Source organism: Gekko japonicus, unplaced genomic scaffold (genome assembly GCF_001447785.1).
Source record: "Gekko japonicus isolate JY-2015 unplaced genomic scaffold, Gekko_japonicus_V1.1 scaffold964, whole genome shotgun sequence".
NCBI lineage: Eukaryota > Metazoa > Chordata > Lepidosauria > Squamata > Gekkonidae > Gekko > Gekko japonicus.
In genome coordinates, this window is record NW_015164214.1 from 302,457 (window position 1) to 319,528 (window position 17,072).

General features: G+C 43.4%; 1 protein-coding gene across 1 annotated transcript in view; it reads left to right on the forward strand.

The window, feature by feature from the left end:
• The first annotated feature begins 3,798 nt into the window (after positions 1 to 3,798).
• SLC1A3 (solute carrier family 1 (glial high affinity glutamate transporter), member 3) overlaps positions 3,799 to 17,072 on the forward strand; it is a 77,722-nt gene continuing 64,448 nt past the window's right edge. The window contains exon 1 of the mRNA XM_015408475.1: positions 3,799 to 3,979. Within this exon, the coding sequence (XP_015263961.1) occupies positions 3,799 to 3,979 (181 nt within the window). The remainder of the gene's footprint in view (positions 3,980 to 17,072) is intronic.

Here is a 17,072-nt window from a genome sequence, read left to right on the forward strand (position 1 = left end):
TTTTTGCTCACAAGACTGCAGAGCTTAGAGGGAACATTGGACCATCCAGGTCAGGGCTTGGAGGGAGGAGGAGGAGGAGCAATCTCCTTTCCCTTCCCCTCCCCACAACAGGCACCCTGTGAGGTAAGCAGGGCTGAGAGAGCTCTCCCGAGAACTGCCCTTTCCAGAGCAGCTCTGAGAGAACTGTGACTGACCCAAGGACATGCCAGCAGGTGCATGCGGAGGAGTGGGGAATCAAACCCGGTTCTCCCAGATTAGAGTCCGCTCTCCAAACCACTACACCAAACTGGCTCTGGCATTGGAAAAACTGCCCCCACACTAAAACATTAGGGAGAGAGTTGCACTTGCATTTGTGTGAAAATAAATCACAGTTCAACAGTAGTTTACTTGAATTGCCACTTGCCCCAGAAGGGAAGTGCTTGGTGAGGCGCATCATCTGACAATTTAAGTGGGGCCCCCTCAGCCCTTGCTGGGAAACCAAGGCATCTGGAAGGGCCCTAAGCAAGTCTTTCGATGCAAGGCATATGCCATTTCCCCCATCATCGTCTTTACAGCTTGGCGCAAAGATATTTCTTATTTCAGGCAAGGGGGGAAGCAGAAATCCGGCTGTTTCACAAAAATAAATGCGGGGATTTCTCCCAAGGAAGAAAATGGGTTAAAAAAAAAAAAATTAGCCTGCCGCTCTAGTGCTGTTGGATCCTGTTTTTTTACTGCAACTAATCCTTCTGTGTGCTCAGTTCATGCCACTCTTTTGTGAATCCCTGGAAATCTTCGTGTTAAATGTGGAAAGGGAATTGACAAGACCACCTTTACCTTCTGAAACTATAAGCGCATTCATACGCTGATAACTCCATTCTTGATGGGGGGGGGGATAATTTTTTTAAACATGTTTCTCTATTATCACCATGAAGCGGCCACCAACCTGCCGTCCAAGATCTCGTTTAATCGCTTCAAACGTGTTCAGCATCAAAACGCACCCTCTGGGGGAGGAAAATATGACCACTGCGATCCTCAAGGGATGCGAATTTACGAAAGGACAACCAAAAATGAAGAGATACATTCGGGTACCGCCCCCGTCCCCCATCCGTTCCTTCCTAACTTCCGCGGCTGCAAAGTTCAAGCTGGAATTGCATTTACTCGGCAGGGCTTTTAAACGCCACGAAAAGAACAAGCCCCGTCTTGCATTTAGTGGGACTACAACGCCGAGGGGGGGAATCATCTCTGATCATCACGTTTGCGGTATTCTTGAAAAGGCGCCAGTTAAACTCTGCAGAAATGGAAGACGAGTTGCCCAGGCGGCCCCTCCGAAAGGTTCAAAGAGCTGTTTTGGAGGAGGGACTTCAATGTATAATGCCATAGAGCCACAGCCTTCCAAAGAAAAGCATAAAGTAAGCGAGCAATGGCAAAATACAGAAAAAATCCCCTAAAGTGAGAATATGATTCTGTATAACGACGTTTCGAGGTACAGAATTCTCCTTTGGAGTGATCAAAAGGAGGAGGGGGGAGCGAGAGAGTTAGAGTGAGTTTTCGGTTCTTCCCAAGTGCAGATTTTGCATTTATAATGAAGCTGAACTGACAAAGCGTGAAAGTGGTCTAAAAGGAAAAACAAAAGGCAGCAATTCCGCTTCCAGGGTGCCAAGACTCATCAATATTCCTGACGCTCCGCTTCCAGCGCTCCCGCGCCACACGGGAACACACACACACTTCCCCCCCCCCTCTTCTGTTTTGATTTTGTTCCCCCCTTCTGAAGTCCAGACTCCTCCCCTTTTCTTAACTTGCTGCGGTTTGTAAGTTGCAGTCTGCAAAGCTCGTGCCCCCGGCCAGCCTGCTCTTTCTCCTAGGAGTTGTGTTTTCCTAGGGGGTTTTTTCCCCCTTCCAATTTTCTTTTATCCCCTTGGTATCTTCTGGGAATCTTGCTGGACTCTTCCTCGCTGTTGCTGGCTTTTGCTTGGAGCGTTCCCGAGTTTGAAAAGGTGAGTGCGTTGCGGATTGAAATGGCTCTTCTGCTTTCCTCTCCGCCACCGTTTCCCTAGTTCACGGGACTGTCATCATCCCTCACTTGTCCTCCCTCCCCATTTTAATCATAAATTGTTATGGCAGGTAGGTGGGAGGTCACTTGAATAACTCTTCTAAGCAGAGAAGTGGACAGAATCCATCTCTGACTGGGTTTAAAGTGAACAAATCCACCCTAATACTTAAATTGTATGAGCCATTGCCAATACAATGTTTGTCTGTGTTCTTCAGATGACAGCAAAGAATGACTATCATCCCTCTCTCCTATTGTAAGAGGGACGGGGACAGAAATGTTAGAATGTGGAGGAAAGGGAAAGATGTTCGATAACTGGTGGATCACTTTAGTTATAGAGATATTTAAAATGTTATCTTTGGTGTCTCGAGCCAAGTCGGAAGATGCTGTGGTGAATGTAATTGTGTCTCATCTCTTCTCGGATATGATATCTGATTTTTGCGGAGCAACCGCTGAGCTTTCGCAGCGGGAGGCTAGAAGCTCAGGCTGTATTGAACGGCACTGTGGAGTTGGATAAAGTACTAATAGGAAGCTATTGCGGTATGCATGAAGGAAAGCAGAATGGATTTCAGTTGAGATTTCTAAAAATTATTAAAAATTATTATTAAACAATAAACCACCCTTAGAATCAAGTGGTTAAAGTGCCATTTCTGGTCTTTTCTCTGGCCTCAAAGCAAAGCATTATTATGGAACTGTATGTATAATAAGCAAGCAGTATTAACCTAATAAGTGTTGTAACGTTTAATTGACTCTATTTACATTGGTATGCTGAGAACAGTACATCTCAAGGCAGAGGAGTGGTAATGATAATGATAATAATACTGGCTCATCTTGTGGAAATAGATGGAAACTTTAGATGCTGTTGTTTCTAGTCATGGGTCTAGCGCAAAGCACTTAGAAACAGCTGTTAAAAAGTACATGGTTGCTCTGGAAGTCATCTGAAATACAGAATACACTGGATAGTGCAATTTCTTTTTTCAAAAAAATCTAAAAAGTTGGATATGGTACAGATTTCTAGGAAAGGTTGCAAGCTGTATTCAAATGATAATGCATGATGCGGCGAAAGATAGATCTTGTTGATTTCAACGGGAGCATTAAGTTTGTGCTTGAATTTCATCCTTTGAAATCAACTGGACTTTAAAATGTGGGTGGATTGTGGGCGGATGTTTCTTCTCTCTTGAGGCAAACAGCTATTTTTGCCTTCATCACATTGTGTCCTAAAACTGTTTCATTACATCAGCTACAGCGCCCTGATGTTTAATGCTCAAACAAATGAGCGCAAAATTCAGCCTATGTTGTGCAGTTTTAATAACCACCTAAATCAACATCATATGGAAAACTAACTGCAATCCAAACCTGATATACATCATTCTAAATCCATTGAAGTCAATAGACTTAGAAGTGTGTAGGATAGCACTGTAGCAAAGTGATTCTTAGTAGGTCTAATTAGAGCCCTACAGGTCTATTCAGTGGGGCTTACTCCCAGGAATGTATTTTTAGGATTGCACTGTAAATTCTATCAAAAACCTGCAGATACATGCAATATATTTCTTGCAAATACATAATTCTGTTTTCCAGTCAGATAAAATGTCACCGCTCATGGTTTTGAAGCTCATAGTTTGATCCATATTTTCTCTCTTTCCGTCTCCCTCTCTTTCTCTATCTCTCTTTCTAGGTGGTTGTTATCCTTGCTCCAGGAGAAAGAACTTTCAATTTTTTTCTGGGAAAATTTTAACATTGCAAATTTATAAAGACATATTCCCAAGATATAGATGACGAAGAGTAACGGAGAAGACGCAAGGTCTAGCAACAGGATGGAACGCTTCCAGCAAGGCGTTCGGAAACGTACAGTCATGGCAAAAAAGAGGGTGCTAAGTATCACAAAGGATGATGTTAAAAGTTACCTGCTGAAGAATTTTTTTGTTCTGTTCACTGTCATTGCAGTCATTGTTGGTGAGTAATTCAATCAAGACAATCTTGAAAAACATTATTAGAACAGAAGTGTTTCTATTCACTGTTCTTCCCCATTGAGAAGAACTTGTTGGCTTAGAGTTATTTTTTCTATCTGATTACTCCAGGCCTGGAGAAAGTTTTAATTAAATGAAGGAAAAGGGGGAAACAACTCAACCTGAAATATGCTGATAATGCTACAGCAGATAAGATAATATCAAAATAAATGTTTATTATATGGTGTACACAGTAGTAAAATTAAAAACACAAGGCCTGACTATCAGGCTGCGTTAGAGTCATAACAAGCTTGACATAAGCCGTAATAATTTCCCAGATACAGTTGATGAGCATGTCCAGTGACCAACACAAGACCATGCATGTTTCGGCCTTTAAGGCATAAATCTTCATTGGTGTAATAATCTGTATACAGTTTCCAATATTTCTGGATGTGTGTGTCATCAACCAGCAATGGAAGTCAAAGGGCCATTTAGTCAAAGGGCCATGAAGATTTATGCGTAAATGCAGTTCCCATGTGAAGAGATCCATGGCCTGCTTTATAAGTCTACATCATACCACACAATATATGAGATAATAACACCTGATTAGGATTGATATATAGCTTTTTAAGGTTTTTTTTAAAGTATGTATTATTGACCACTGAGGAAGACCCTAGAGGCCAAAACGTCTATGGTGTTGTGTTGGTCATTGGACATGCTCATCAACTGTATCTGGGGAATTATTACAGCTTATGCAAATCTTGTTCTGACTCTGAAAGTTTTTATTATCCATAGTATGGTTTTCAGTCCTGCCTACCAACCCATTCTGTTTACATCAGTAGCATTCAAAAGAAGTGAATGAGAAGGAAACTCCCAGCATCGTTTTACTGACATCTTTTTTAAAAATCTTAATCAGATGCCCAGTTTGTCAGATCACTTAATCAAAATGTTTGAAATCCTGGAAGAAAATCAGCTACAATCTCGGTACAGTCCAACTCAGTTCCCCAAAAGTGTCCATTTCACTTAAAGTAAAGGTAAAGGTTCCCTTGCTCGAAAGCCAGTCGAATCCGACTCTAGGGTTGCGGTGCTCATCTCCATTTCAAAGCCGAAGAGCCAGCGCTGTCCAAAGACGTTTCCGTGGTCATGTGGACGGCATGACTAAACACCAAGGCGCACGGAACGCTTTTACCTTCCCACCAAAGTGGTACCTATTTATCTACTTGCAATTTCTTGCTTTAGAACTGCTAGGTTGGCAGGAGCTGGAACTAGAGACGGGAGCTCACTCCGTCATGTGGCACCCGGGTCTCAAACTGCTGAACTACCGACCTTCCACAGCCTGCAGTTCAGCGTCTTAACCACTTGAGCCACCGCAGCTCCCCATTTCACTTAAGCAACCTATAAATTCTAGAAGGACCTAGATGCCCAGTGATCCAAAGAAAGGACCACACACACCCAAAATAATGGCTTTCTTCCCATTGTCAAAGTGCAGCCCACTTACATCCAAGGTCACTCTAGTACTTCTGCTGATCATGAAATTCAGTAGCCAATGGGAAGTCTACCTGTTCAAGGAACACAGAAGGAACACAATTAGGTACTGTTTGCAAAGCAGATTAGGACAATGTTTGCAGACGTTTTTTGCAAAATAAAGCTGGTTTAAGGAATTTTTCATGCTGTATTTACAATAACCCAAAGATAATAATTAAAAACTCTTTTTTTACTATAAATATGTAGGGAACTGAATCTGAATAACTGTACAAGTTGCCGTGTTCCCTCTAAGCTGAGTTAGTGTGAGCTAGCTCACAGTTTTTTTAGCCTCCGGCACATACATTTTTATCTTAGCTCAGGAAGGATGGCTTCAGAGCAAACAAATTTATGCAGCAGCCAAATTGCTTACTCACAACTTTAATGACAGTATCTCACAAAGTAGAATTTTTGCTCACAAGACTCCACAGCTTAGAGGGAACATTGACAAGTAGATCCACACACCAAGCATAAACCGAGGAGAGTTTTAAAAGCAGTTGATGAGATAATATGGTAGTCTGCTGTTCAAGGTAGAAGAGTTGGTATTCCTAGTGTTTATGTTGAGTGACTTGGATACACTTAAAGTAGCTCTTTGGATCTTTTGTGGGGGGAAATTTTAAAAGAAGAAAATATTTCATCCCAAGTTTGGTGTGTTTGGATGTGTGTGATCTGGAACTGTGCTTTCTGCAAACAGATCCATAGTCTTATTTTAGAGAGTTTAAAGTCGGGGGGGTGAGTAAAAGTAATTTGGCTTATTAGAAGCAAAGGGACAGATGTGATTTGCTTACTAAAGCTCTGTAGGAATCAAGCACACATCAAAGTTGTTTTTGTGAAGGAATTTTAAAGGAAGGCTGCCTGTTTCAGGGAGACAATGAACAAATTCAGAAGTACACCCAACATGCAAGTCTGGTCCAAAATACATTCCATCCACTTTCGTGGATACAGCCTGATGTGAAATACTCTCATACAAACACTACTAAAATTAATGGAACATGCATGAGAGATCCCGTTTTCGTGCACAGGTCCTGTTCATTTCAACAGGGCTACCAAATTCCTGATCGTTCATGCTTTTATTCATTTAAAAAAACAGATTTATCTCCCAAGACCATGCTTATGTCTTTGAAGCGTGGTGTGGAGCTTCAGAAATTCTAAATGTGGTCTTTTAGAAGTGTCATTGTCTAAGACGTAACTATCAAAATATGACTATACTCTTTGGCAGAGCTGCCTTTTATTTCTGTTTTAAAAGTTGAACAATCCAAACCAATATTTAATCTTTATTACGCGTGTATTGTCCCTTCCTTCCGAAAGCTCAGAGTGGCTTTTCAGGTAGCTTCTCACCACGGCACTGATCCATTGAGATCTGCTTGAGCTAGTCATAATAATTCATCAGACCGCCGGTACTCTAAGGAAAAGTAAATAGATGATGTCTAGACTCGAGCAAGAAATAATCGTAGTATATAAAACCAGTCAATCAAGATTGATTGCTGTGTGAAACTCATGCGTCAGAAGTCTATGCGTACAAGTCCTATCGAAAGTATGGGATGTAATGTCAGTTGAAGAACTTGCTGCTTTAACCTCCATTAAACAATGGACTTGAAGGACTGGTGGTTGTATCTTCCTAGGATATTACAACAATAAATATCATGGGGAAAAAACACTTCCACACCTTTTTTCCTAATGGTCATTTGGATGAATTTCTGACAGTCTTCCAGCTGCTCATGTCTGCAAAAATATTATTCATGTGAGCAGTCTACTTGAATGAGCCGTGTACGGTTAGAGCCAAAGATGGACATGAGATTGCAGCTTCTATTCACTGAACTTGGGGGAGGAGAATCGTGATTTGCCCTTTCACAGTTTGTGGAAGAGAATGGGTAATCTCACTTAACTTTGCTGTGCACATATTACACCATTCTCAAGAGTAGAACCATGGCCATGAGCAATGTTCTCTCTAAGATGAGTTAGTGTGAGCTAGCTCACAGTTTTTTAGCCTCCGGCTCATACGTTTTTGTCTTAGCTCAGGAAGGATGGCTCCAGAGCAAACTAACTTATGCAGTAGCCAAATCGGTCGCTCACAACTTTAATGCCAGTAGCTCACAAAGTAGAATTTTTGCTCACAAGACTCCACAGCTTAGAGGGAGCATCGGTCATGAGCTGTTTCTTGTGGAAGTGAACAGCTAGATCATTTAAAGACCCTGCTGTGATTCCCCCATCGTTGCTTCCACTTGTTGTGTTCATTGGAGAAGGTGTCATATAAATTGCTTCTTTTCCCTCAGTAGTAGTTGGCAATTCTAAATATGAAACCTGTAAGATTCAGTTCTGGTGAAACAGTGTATTCTGAAATGTCTCTGTTGCAAGGGATAAAATTTGGAACGCTTATTCCATGTAGTACCTACCTTTCTGAGCTTCCAGAAATGAAATTATGTCAGTATAATAGAAGGTCTTGGTATACAGGTTTCAAAGCGATCTTTTCAGACGGTTCATTTGAATATTGAGTTTGAGCAAGAGGATCTTCCAAAACAATCCAAACCGCAACAGTATTTAATAACAGCCGACAGTTACAAAACCATGATCCAGTTTTACAGTTTATTGAATGCTTCCTCAAGTGGAATTAAAAAAAAATAGAGAAAAGAGAAACAGATGTGACTTATACAGATCGAGATGGAGGACCACCTGCCATATGTAATGGCCTAGCCTGCTGGAATTTGCCTTAAGATGGTGGCTCAGGAGGCTGTATAAAGACAAAGATAAATCAACATGAAGTTTGTGCCCAGTGCAAAAGAATTCAGGTTGTGACAATGTGTTTTTCTAAATGGACTAACATGGCTTCCTGCTTTTAGAAATGGCTCTTTTCTTTGTGCATGAGTATTGTTTATTCTAATCAATAATGCAAAGAACCAACAGGCAGTCATGTAAGAGTGCTTCAAAGGTTCAGGCAATGATAAGGAGAAAGAACACACTTTGTGGCTAAAGCCTGGAAGAAATGTCCACACAGTAGGGTCACTAAGTGCCCACTGGGGGCAGGAGATTTACATCCAGCACTCCAGCAGCTGGCAGGAGAAAGTGCTGTTTTAAAATGCCTTTTTTTCACATTTGCTGATTGGAGCAAGGTGTAGAGTCTCCTGCAGCTTAAATGCATAACTTCTCTGCTCCTACCTTCAGTAAAGATGCTTTTAGCTTCACCATTTGGATGCTTGTTGTATAGCTACCACTCTCCTGTGGGGAGGGGGGATGATTAAATAAATTATAGTCCATTCAGACACACTAGGTTTTTTGGAGGGAAATCTGAAAACTCCTGGGTTAAATATCTGAAAACACTTCCAATGTTCCATATCCTATTGGCTCTATCCTATCTGTTTGTAGAACACTGCTACCGGTCCTGGATTATGTGGATTAACCTGTTATAGGGCAATGTGTGGAGGATTCTAGCTTGAGAAGGAGTTGTGGGTGGGGTTGAACTTGGTGGTTCCTTTTCAACACTCGGATGCTATGATTTTGCATCCAAAGGGAGTTGCCTTGAACTGAAGTTTATTGTTGGGAGAGGGATTCTGGAGAGATTCTGGGTTGACCATATATTTTCTAACTGAAATCTTCACAGTAATAAATTCTAACACCCCATAAATACTGTGTTACAATTTATTATTGTGAGGATTTCAGTTAGAAAATAAAGTTATATAGTTGCAAGAGTCTCCAGTATATGGTGAAAACCTGGAAATCAGAATTGTTAATATAATGTATGTATTGGATACGTGTATACTATTGGTAGACTACAATAAGGTTTTATTCATCGTGGTGAGTGTTCTTTTGCATTTTAATCCACCACAAACCCATTTTTGTTAATTACCTTTGGATCTATGCCACATGCTTTTAAGGAATATCTAAACTAGAAGGTTTGGGAGATGAAACCATACTGGGTGGGAAGTACTGAAAAAGACACAGTCTTGCCTACGTCTACCCTTAGTTCATGGCTAACCTGAGGTACAAACCACAAACTTATATCATTTAACTCATGGTTCCGACAGCCACATTAGGGCAACTCCCAGTGCAGGAGGTATCTATGTTGTGTTCTAGGGAAGGAATTATACTGTCTGCACTATGGGATGGATCAAAACAATGTTTTAGCTCAGTTTCCCCCAATTCCTCTCCTTAGTATAGCCTGTGCCTCATATGGCTTTCGTTTGTCCCCAACATAGCCTTGATTCCCAACATAGCCTTTTTGGTGGTCAAAGGACACCCCTTCCCCATTTTTCACCAGCAATCTAACTCTATACATACTATGGCCCCACTGGTGGACCTCCTGATGGCACCTGGTATTTCTGGCCACTGTGTGACACAGAGTGTTGGACTGGATGGGCCTTTGGCCTGATCCAACATTGGCGTCTCTTATGTTCTTATGTGCTATTTTATCAGCAATCCAACCCTATACATGCTGTGTGCTATTTTAAAATTGAGATACAGTATGCGTTTTAGACAATGATGCCTAGTAGTAGTAGTGCTGGTGGTGGTGGTGGTGGTAGTCCTGGTACTACCTCTACTACCAGTGGTGGTGAATTGTGGTGTAGTGGTTAAGAGTGTTGGACTAATATCTGGGAGACCCAGGTTCGAATTCCCACTTGTGACGTGGAAGCTTGCTGGGTGTCATTGAGCCAGTCACACTCTCTCACCCTAACCTACCTCAGAGGATTGTTGTGAGGATAAAATGGAGGAGAGAACAATGTAAACCGCTTTGGGTTCCCATTGGGACGAATGGCAGGGTATAAATGAATGAATTAAATAACACAATGACTAATAATGATAATTATAATATGATAACTCAATAAGTGGTACAAGCCCCAGTTTGAAGTACTTAAGGAAAAGTTCCCGTTTCACTTCCAGACTGAATACAAAAAAGAATCACATAAATTATCTCATTACATCATATAGAATAATCTTATTCATAAACATAGGATTAAAAAATACAAGAAGTCTCTGTTAATTTTAATAAAAGTTAAATTGCACTACACAACTGCACATGAGAGAAAGAGTTAGTAAAACAAATAAAACGTACTGGAAGTAGAGGGACTCCTCAAAATTATTGTAATCTGAAAATCATTGGTTTAGATCATGGATCTTGAACAAAATCAAAGAAACTGAATGTAGAGGAAAAATTGTCCAGTTACTGCAATCCCCAAATGAGCCAATGTACAGCTCCTGGGTTTGACTTTATGAAGGCAACAGTGTTAAGGTCTAACAAACTAACTGAATACTAACAAAACTTTATTTCAGTATCAGTTTGTTTCTTTTTAACTTCAACAGACTCCTGTCTTTTAACTGCAACAGACTCCTGATTAGGTTCAAGGAAAGACTTTACTAAATCTCCAGACATCTTCTTTTCTTTCTTCAGCCAAGAGAACTTCACTGCTGTTATTCTTTGGTCTTCAGCCACTTCCTCTCTCCAGATGAAAAGAACCAATCAGGTCCCACCCACTGCCCGTGTCCAGCTGTCACTGCAGGCGAACATTCTGAGCGCCTCCCAAGCAGAAAGAGTTTGAAGTTTGCAGCGCCTTAACCTTGTGTATTAGTTAAGGCCACTAAGCCAGTCTGCAGTTGTGAGTGCTTTGTGATAGCCAGGAATGGGTTACTAAAGCAGGGCACCTGAAAACCTATAAGCACTCCTTTGCATATTAGGTGACACACCCCTCCTCCAAGAACTTACAGTAGCCCCTGTAAGAAGAGCTCTGTAAGCTCTTGGAGGATTAGCTACATTAGGGGTGTGTCGCCTAATATGCAAAGGAGTTCCTGCTACAAAAAGAGCCCTGCGTGACACTCTTTAATGTGCATCCCGCCCCACTGGCTAGGGTTGCCAGCCTCCAGGTGGTGGCTGGAGATCTCCTGGGGTTACAACCAATGCTCCCTTTAAGCTGTGGAGTCTTGTGAGCAAAAAATTCTACTTTGTGAGCTACTGGCATTAAAGTTGCGAGCGGGCGATTTGGCTGCTGCATAAATCAGTTTGCTCTGGAGCCGTCCTTCCTGAGCTGAGACAAAAAAGTTTGAGCCAGAGGGTAAAAAACTGTGAGCTAGCTCACGCTAACTCAGCTTAGGGGGAACATTGAAGGCAGCTGATCCCAGGCAACAGAGATCAGTTCACCTCGAGCAAATGGACACTTTGGAAGGCGGACTCTATGGCATTTATATCCTACCGAGGTCCCTCCCCTCTCCAAACCCAGCCTTGCTCAGGCTCCACCCCCAAATCTCCAGATATTTCCCAACCCAGAGCTGACAACCCTTTCACTGGCCCCTACTTCCTCTCCTCCCGTTCAGCTCCCCACCTTCCAGTCATTGCCTTTCTCTCACACAACTCTCCTCTTTCGACCACTGCTTCCTCCTCCTCCCCCTCCCTGCAGCCTTCCCTGCCAGTTCTCCCATCACCATAGGGATGCCAGCCTCCAGGTGGGACCTGGGGATCCCCGGGAATTACTGCTCACCTCGAGACTACAGAGATAACTTCCCATGGAGAAAGTGGATGGTTTGGAGGGTGGACTCTATGGCATTGCACCCCAGTGAGGTCCCTGTCCTCCCCAGGGTCCACCCCCAAAACTCCAGGAGTCTCCCAGACTGGATCTGGCAACTTTACCTCGACGTCCCCTGCCGGTGGCCAGGAGGGACCTGGCAGCCCCACATCACCACCTGCTGCTGCTGCTGCTTGCTCCTTCCTTCCCCCCTCCTCTTGCCACTTGTTTCTCGCCCTCCCAGGCCTCCTGCCGATGTTGCATGCTTTGATCATGTTTGTTAAATGGCAGCCAACACCTCATGACACATCAGTGTAGGCAGGGCTTTTTTTGTACAAAAAGTCCAGCAGGAACTCATTAGCATAATCGGCCACACTCAACAGCAGGAACGCATTAGCATATTAGGCCCCACCCTGACAGTGCAGTGCATTAGCATATTAGGCCCCACCCTGACAGTGCAGTGCATTAGCATATTAGGCCCCACCCTGACAGTGCAGTGCATTAGCATATTAGGCCCCACCCTGACAGTGCAGTGCATTAGCATATTAGGCCCCACCCTGACAGTGCAGTGCATTAGCATATTAGGCCACACACCCCTAATGAGGCCAATCCTAATGAGTCTCTGCTGTTGGGTGTGGCCTATTATGCTAATGAGTTTCTGCTGGGCGTGGCCAACTCAGGAGCCAACCGGAACTCCGTTCCTGTACGTTCGTGCCCAAAAATAGCTCTGAGTGTAGGGTTGCCAAGTCTAGGGGAGGGGAGGGAGCTCAGTGACGGGTATAACACCATACAGTCCACCCTCCTAGGATTGCCAGCCTCAGGGTGGTGGTTGGAGATCTCCTGGCCCACATCACCACCTGCTGCTGCTGCTGCTTGCTCCTTCCTTCCCCCCTCCTCTTGCCACTTGTTTCTCCCCCTCCCAGGCCTCCTGCTGATGTTGCAGGCTTTGATCATGCTTGTTAAATGGCAGCCCACACCTCATGACACATCAGTGTAGGGTTGCCAAGTCTAGGGGAGGGGAGGGAGCTCAGTGACGGGTATAACACCATACAGTCCACCCTCCTAGGATTGCCAGCCTTCGGGTGGTGGTTGGAGATCTCCTGGGATTACAACTGATTTCCAGGTGACGGAGACCAGTTTGGTGTAGTGGTTAGGAGCGTGGACTTGTGCACTAGTTAAGTTCTGGGAGAACCGGGTTAGATTCCCTACTTCTCCACATGCAGCTGCTGGTGTGATCTTGGGTCAGTCACAAGTTCTCTCAGAGCTGTTCTCTCAGGAGCAGTCCTCGAAAGAGCTCTCAGCCCCACCTACCTCACAGGGTGTCTGTTGTGGGGAGGGGAAGGGAAAGGAGATTGTAAGCCGCTCTGAGACTCCTTCGGGTAGTGAAGGACAGAGTATAAATCCAATTTCTTCCTCCTCCTCCTCCTCTTCTTCTTCTTCTGTTCACCTGGAGCAAATGGCCACTTTGGAAGGTGGACTCTCTGGCATTACACCACACTGAAGTCCTTCCCCTCCCCAAACCCTGCTGTCCTCAGGATCCAGCCCCAAAATCTCCAGGTATTTCCCAACCTGGGGCTGGCAACCCTACGGACCTTCCTGAGCAGCCATCTACTCCAGGGGAATTGACCTTTGTCACCTAGAGAACAGTGGCAATTCCAGGCGATCTCCAGGCCTAACCTGAAGGTTGGCATGGCAACCCTTTATTCTGTGCAATATCTCCTTTGTTTGTCTTTAATTTGTGATCTCTGTGCAAGTGCATTTTTCACTCCAACAGACTGAAAAGGTTCTTTGAGCCACGTGGGGACCAATGTCCTCTCTAAGCTGTGGAATCCTGTGAGCAAAATTTCTACTTTGTGAGCTACTGGCACTAAAGTTGTGAGCGAGCGATTTGGCTGCTGCATAAATCAGTTTGCTCTGGAGCCATCCTTCCTGAGCTAAGACAAAAATGTGTGAGCCGGAGGCTAAAAACCTGTGAGCTAGCTCACACTAACTCTGCTTAGAGGGAACACTGGTGGGGACGCCATGTTTGGTATTAGGGATCTGAGCAGAATTTATGAAAACTAAGTCTGATGAGTGCGCGGAAGTTTTATTCAAACTAAGAGTCCTGCACTAATACTAGAGTTTGGAAACAGAGACACAAGTGGATGTGTTTCATTTGGGGAGTGTGCAAACCTTCATGTCCTCTTTAGATTCTGTTCTCATTCTGTAAGATATCTGTACATCACGTTGGGTTATACTGGAAATATAGAAAAGGCATTTAAATGTTTTAAAACTGAAAATGAATTAAATAACTGTCCAAACCCCTGTCTGTGAGGATCTTCCGAACTCCTGTTTTTAATTGCTTTCAGTACTGCATCCTTCAACCATGCTGGGGTGAAATTTTCCATCCTATTTCTCTAGGATAATCAGGTGGCTTAAAAAAGGCTTTTGCATGCTCATCTAAGATGAAGAAGAGAATCTCTTCCAGATGCCCATGCAAGGATGTTTCTGCAATATGGCTATGATGTGTTTTCTCTCTCTCTCTCTCTCTCTCTCTCTCTCTCTCTCTCTCCCTCTCTCTCTCTCTCTCTCTCCCTCCCTCCCTCCCTCCCTCCCTCTCCCTCCGTTTTCAGGACTGTACTACAAATGGCTTACACTGATATGAGTGGGCTAGAAGTGTTTGTGGATTTTTTTGCAAGACTAACATTTATTTTGGTAATACTTGGGTTGACCTGATCACACTACACACCTTATATTAACTCACACTGGTTAGCCCTACGTTTCCTATTCTAATCAGGAGCGTCTCTTCCTTTGAGCCTGGTTCCTCAACATCTCTTTCCGCCGAAACATCAGAGACTGGGTCTATGTATGCCAAATTTTAACCAGGTGCTATGGTTTAACTGTTTGCTGTTCTTGGGATAATTTTGTTTTTGTTTTTTGCCATCAAGTTGCAGCTGACTTATGGCGACCCCTGGTGGGGTTTTCAAGGCAAGAGACTAACCGAGGTGGTTTGCCATTGCCTGCCTCTCTGACCCTGGTATTCCTTGGTGATCTCCCGTCCAAATACTAACCAGGCCAACCCTGCTTAGCTTCTGGAATCTGACGAGATCAGGCTAGCCTGGGCTATCCATGTCAGGGCAATAATATTTTCAAAACTGGAAAATCGCAGACCAGTCTGAGGTGTTTTCAAGCTTGTCATGCTTTTGATACTTTGCATTATTTAGAAAACTGTATTAGCAATCTCTTTCCTTAAGATTTACAGAGACTAAGGGACTATCAGTTATGGCTTGTTCCACCCTGCCCATGATTCCTAGGAATACTAGCCCTGCTAACCAAGCTCCCTGTTCTAAATAACTGAGGGATGCATTGAAGGGTTCCTTTTTGCTTGCTCAAAATGGATAAAGACCTGAATTTCGAGCTAGGCTACACTGTGCTTTGGTTGATTCACATGCTTGGATTTACACATGACCTCATAACATTACAACTAGAGGATGTATTTCTAGAGGATGTATTTGCATTTCTAGAGGATGTATTTGCATTGACACCAGGTTACCTAGCTTGCATGGGTGGATTACAAGGTGGATTTCATGTCTTTCTTTTATCATTCATGAAAAATCAGAAAACTTTATCTAAACTGGAACAACCAAGCTGTATATACAGCTAACTTAAAATAACATAGTAATATTTCATTCTCTCTCTCACTCTATTGTTTATCTTGTTTTCCTCCTGAAGTTCATTACAAGGCTCAAAGCCTCTGGGTGCATGTATGTTGGACTATGGATTGCATCCTCCCTTGTGTTAAAGCCAGTTTGGTGGTTGTGGTTAAGTGCACAGACTCTAATCTGGGAGAACCGTGTTTGAGTCCTCACTCCTCCACTTGCAGCTGCTGGATGACCTTGGGCAAGCCATAGTTTTGTCAGAGGTGTTCTTGAAAAGAGAGGCTTCTGTCAGAGCTCTCTCAGCCCCACCTACCTCACAGGGTGTCTGTTGTGGGGAGGGGAAGGGAAAGGAGTTTGTAAGCCGCTCTGAGACTCCAAGGTGAAGGGCGGGGTATAAATCCAATCTCCTCCTCCTCCCCCCTCTTCTTCTTCTTCTTCTTCTTGATCCAGTCATAGGTTGGATCCAAACAGCTTTTTTTCATTCCAGTTCTGCTGTTTCTCTTGCTAAGTACAGCCCCCTGTTCCATATGGTTTTGGTGCATGCAGGCACCATGATTCCAAACATAACCTCTTTTTTGGGTGTTCATAGGGATGCCAACCTCCAGGTGGGATCTGGGGATTCCCCCGGAATTATAGCTCATCTCCAGACTACAGAGATCAGTACCCCTGGAGATAGTGGGTGCTTTGGAGGGTGGGATGTATGGCATTGCTCTCCTCAGGCTCCACCCCCAAATCTCCAGGAGTTTCCCAACCTGGAGCTGGCAGTGCTACTTGCCACCCCCTGCCAGTGTCCAGGGGAGACCTGGCAACCCTAACAGTCAAAGAGGACACTTTTCTTCCTTTTTCAGCAGTGGAGAAACTGTAGGATATGTGTGGATCCCATGCATAACGTGGGATTTGTACCAGCAGTACAACTGCCATGATAGTAATAATCAAACATGTAATTACAAAGCATAATATAAAGAAGTTCAGGAACTTGTGAAACAAGTTATAAATCAAGTGGTACATAGATTGGGCTTATATTGGCTATAGCTAATCAGGAAATAGATCTCGGGAAGACAGTCAAAGGCTTTGAAAACACCAGCTCAGCAACCCAGGAGGAAAAAAAGCAAATTAGCTGTTAAAAATTATTAGGAAAGGGATTTTCTTAATATTATCATATAGATCTATGACTGACTGACCAATTTTCGTCCTGCATCTGCAAAAATAAAGTCAAGGTAGCTTACAACGAGGGGTGGGGGGTTTGAATAAAATATTACAAATAAGAATATTTTTTTTAATAATGCATTTATGTTTAGAACACTGTGTGCAGTTCAGATTTTTTTCATCTGATAGAGGAGGTTGTAGGGCTGGAGAGAGTATAGGAAAGGAAAATATTGGGATTGGTACAGTTTGCCATTACCTGGACCGGTCTTCAGGGAGCTTCCATTTCACTCATGGGTGTGTTTCCTCCAGT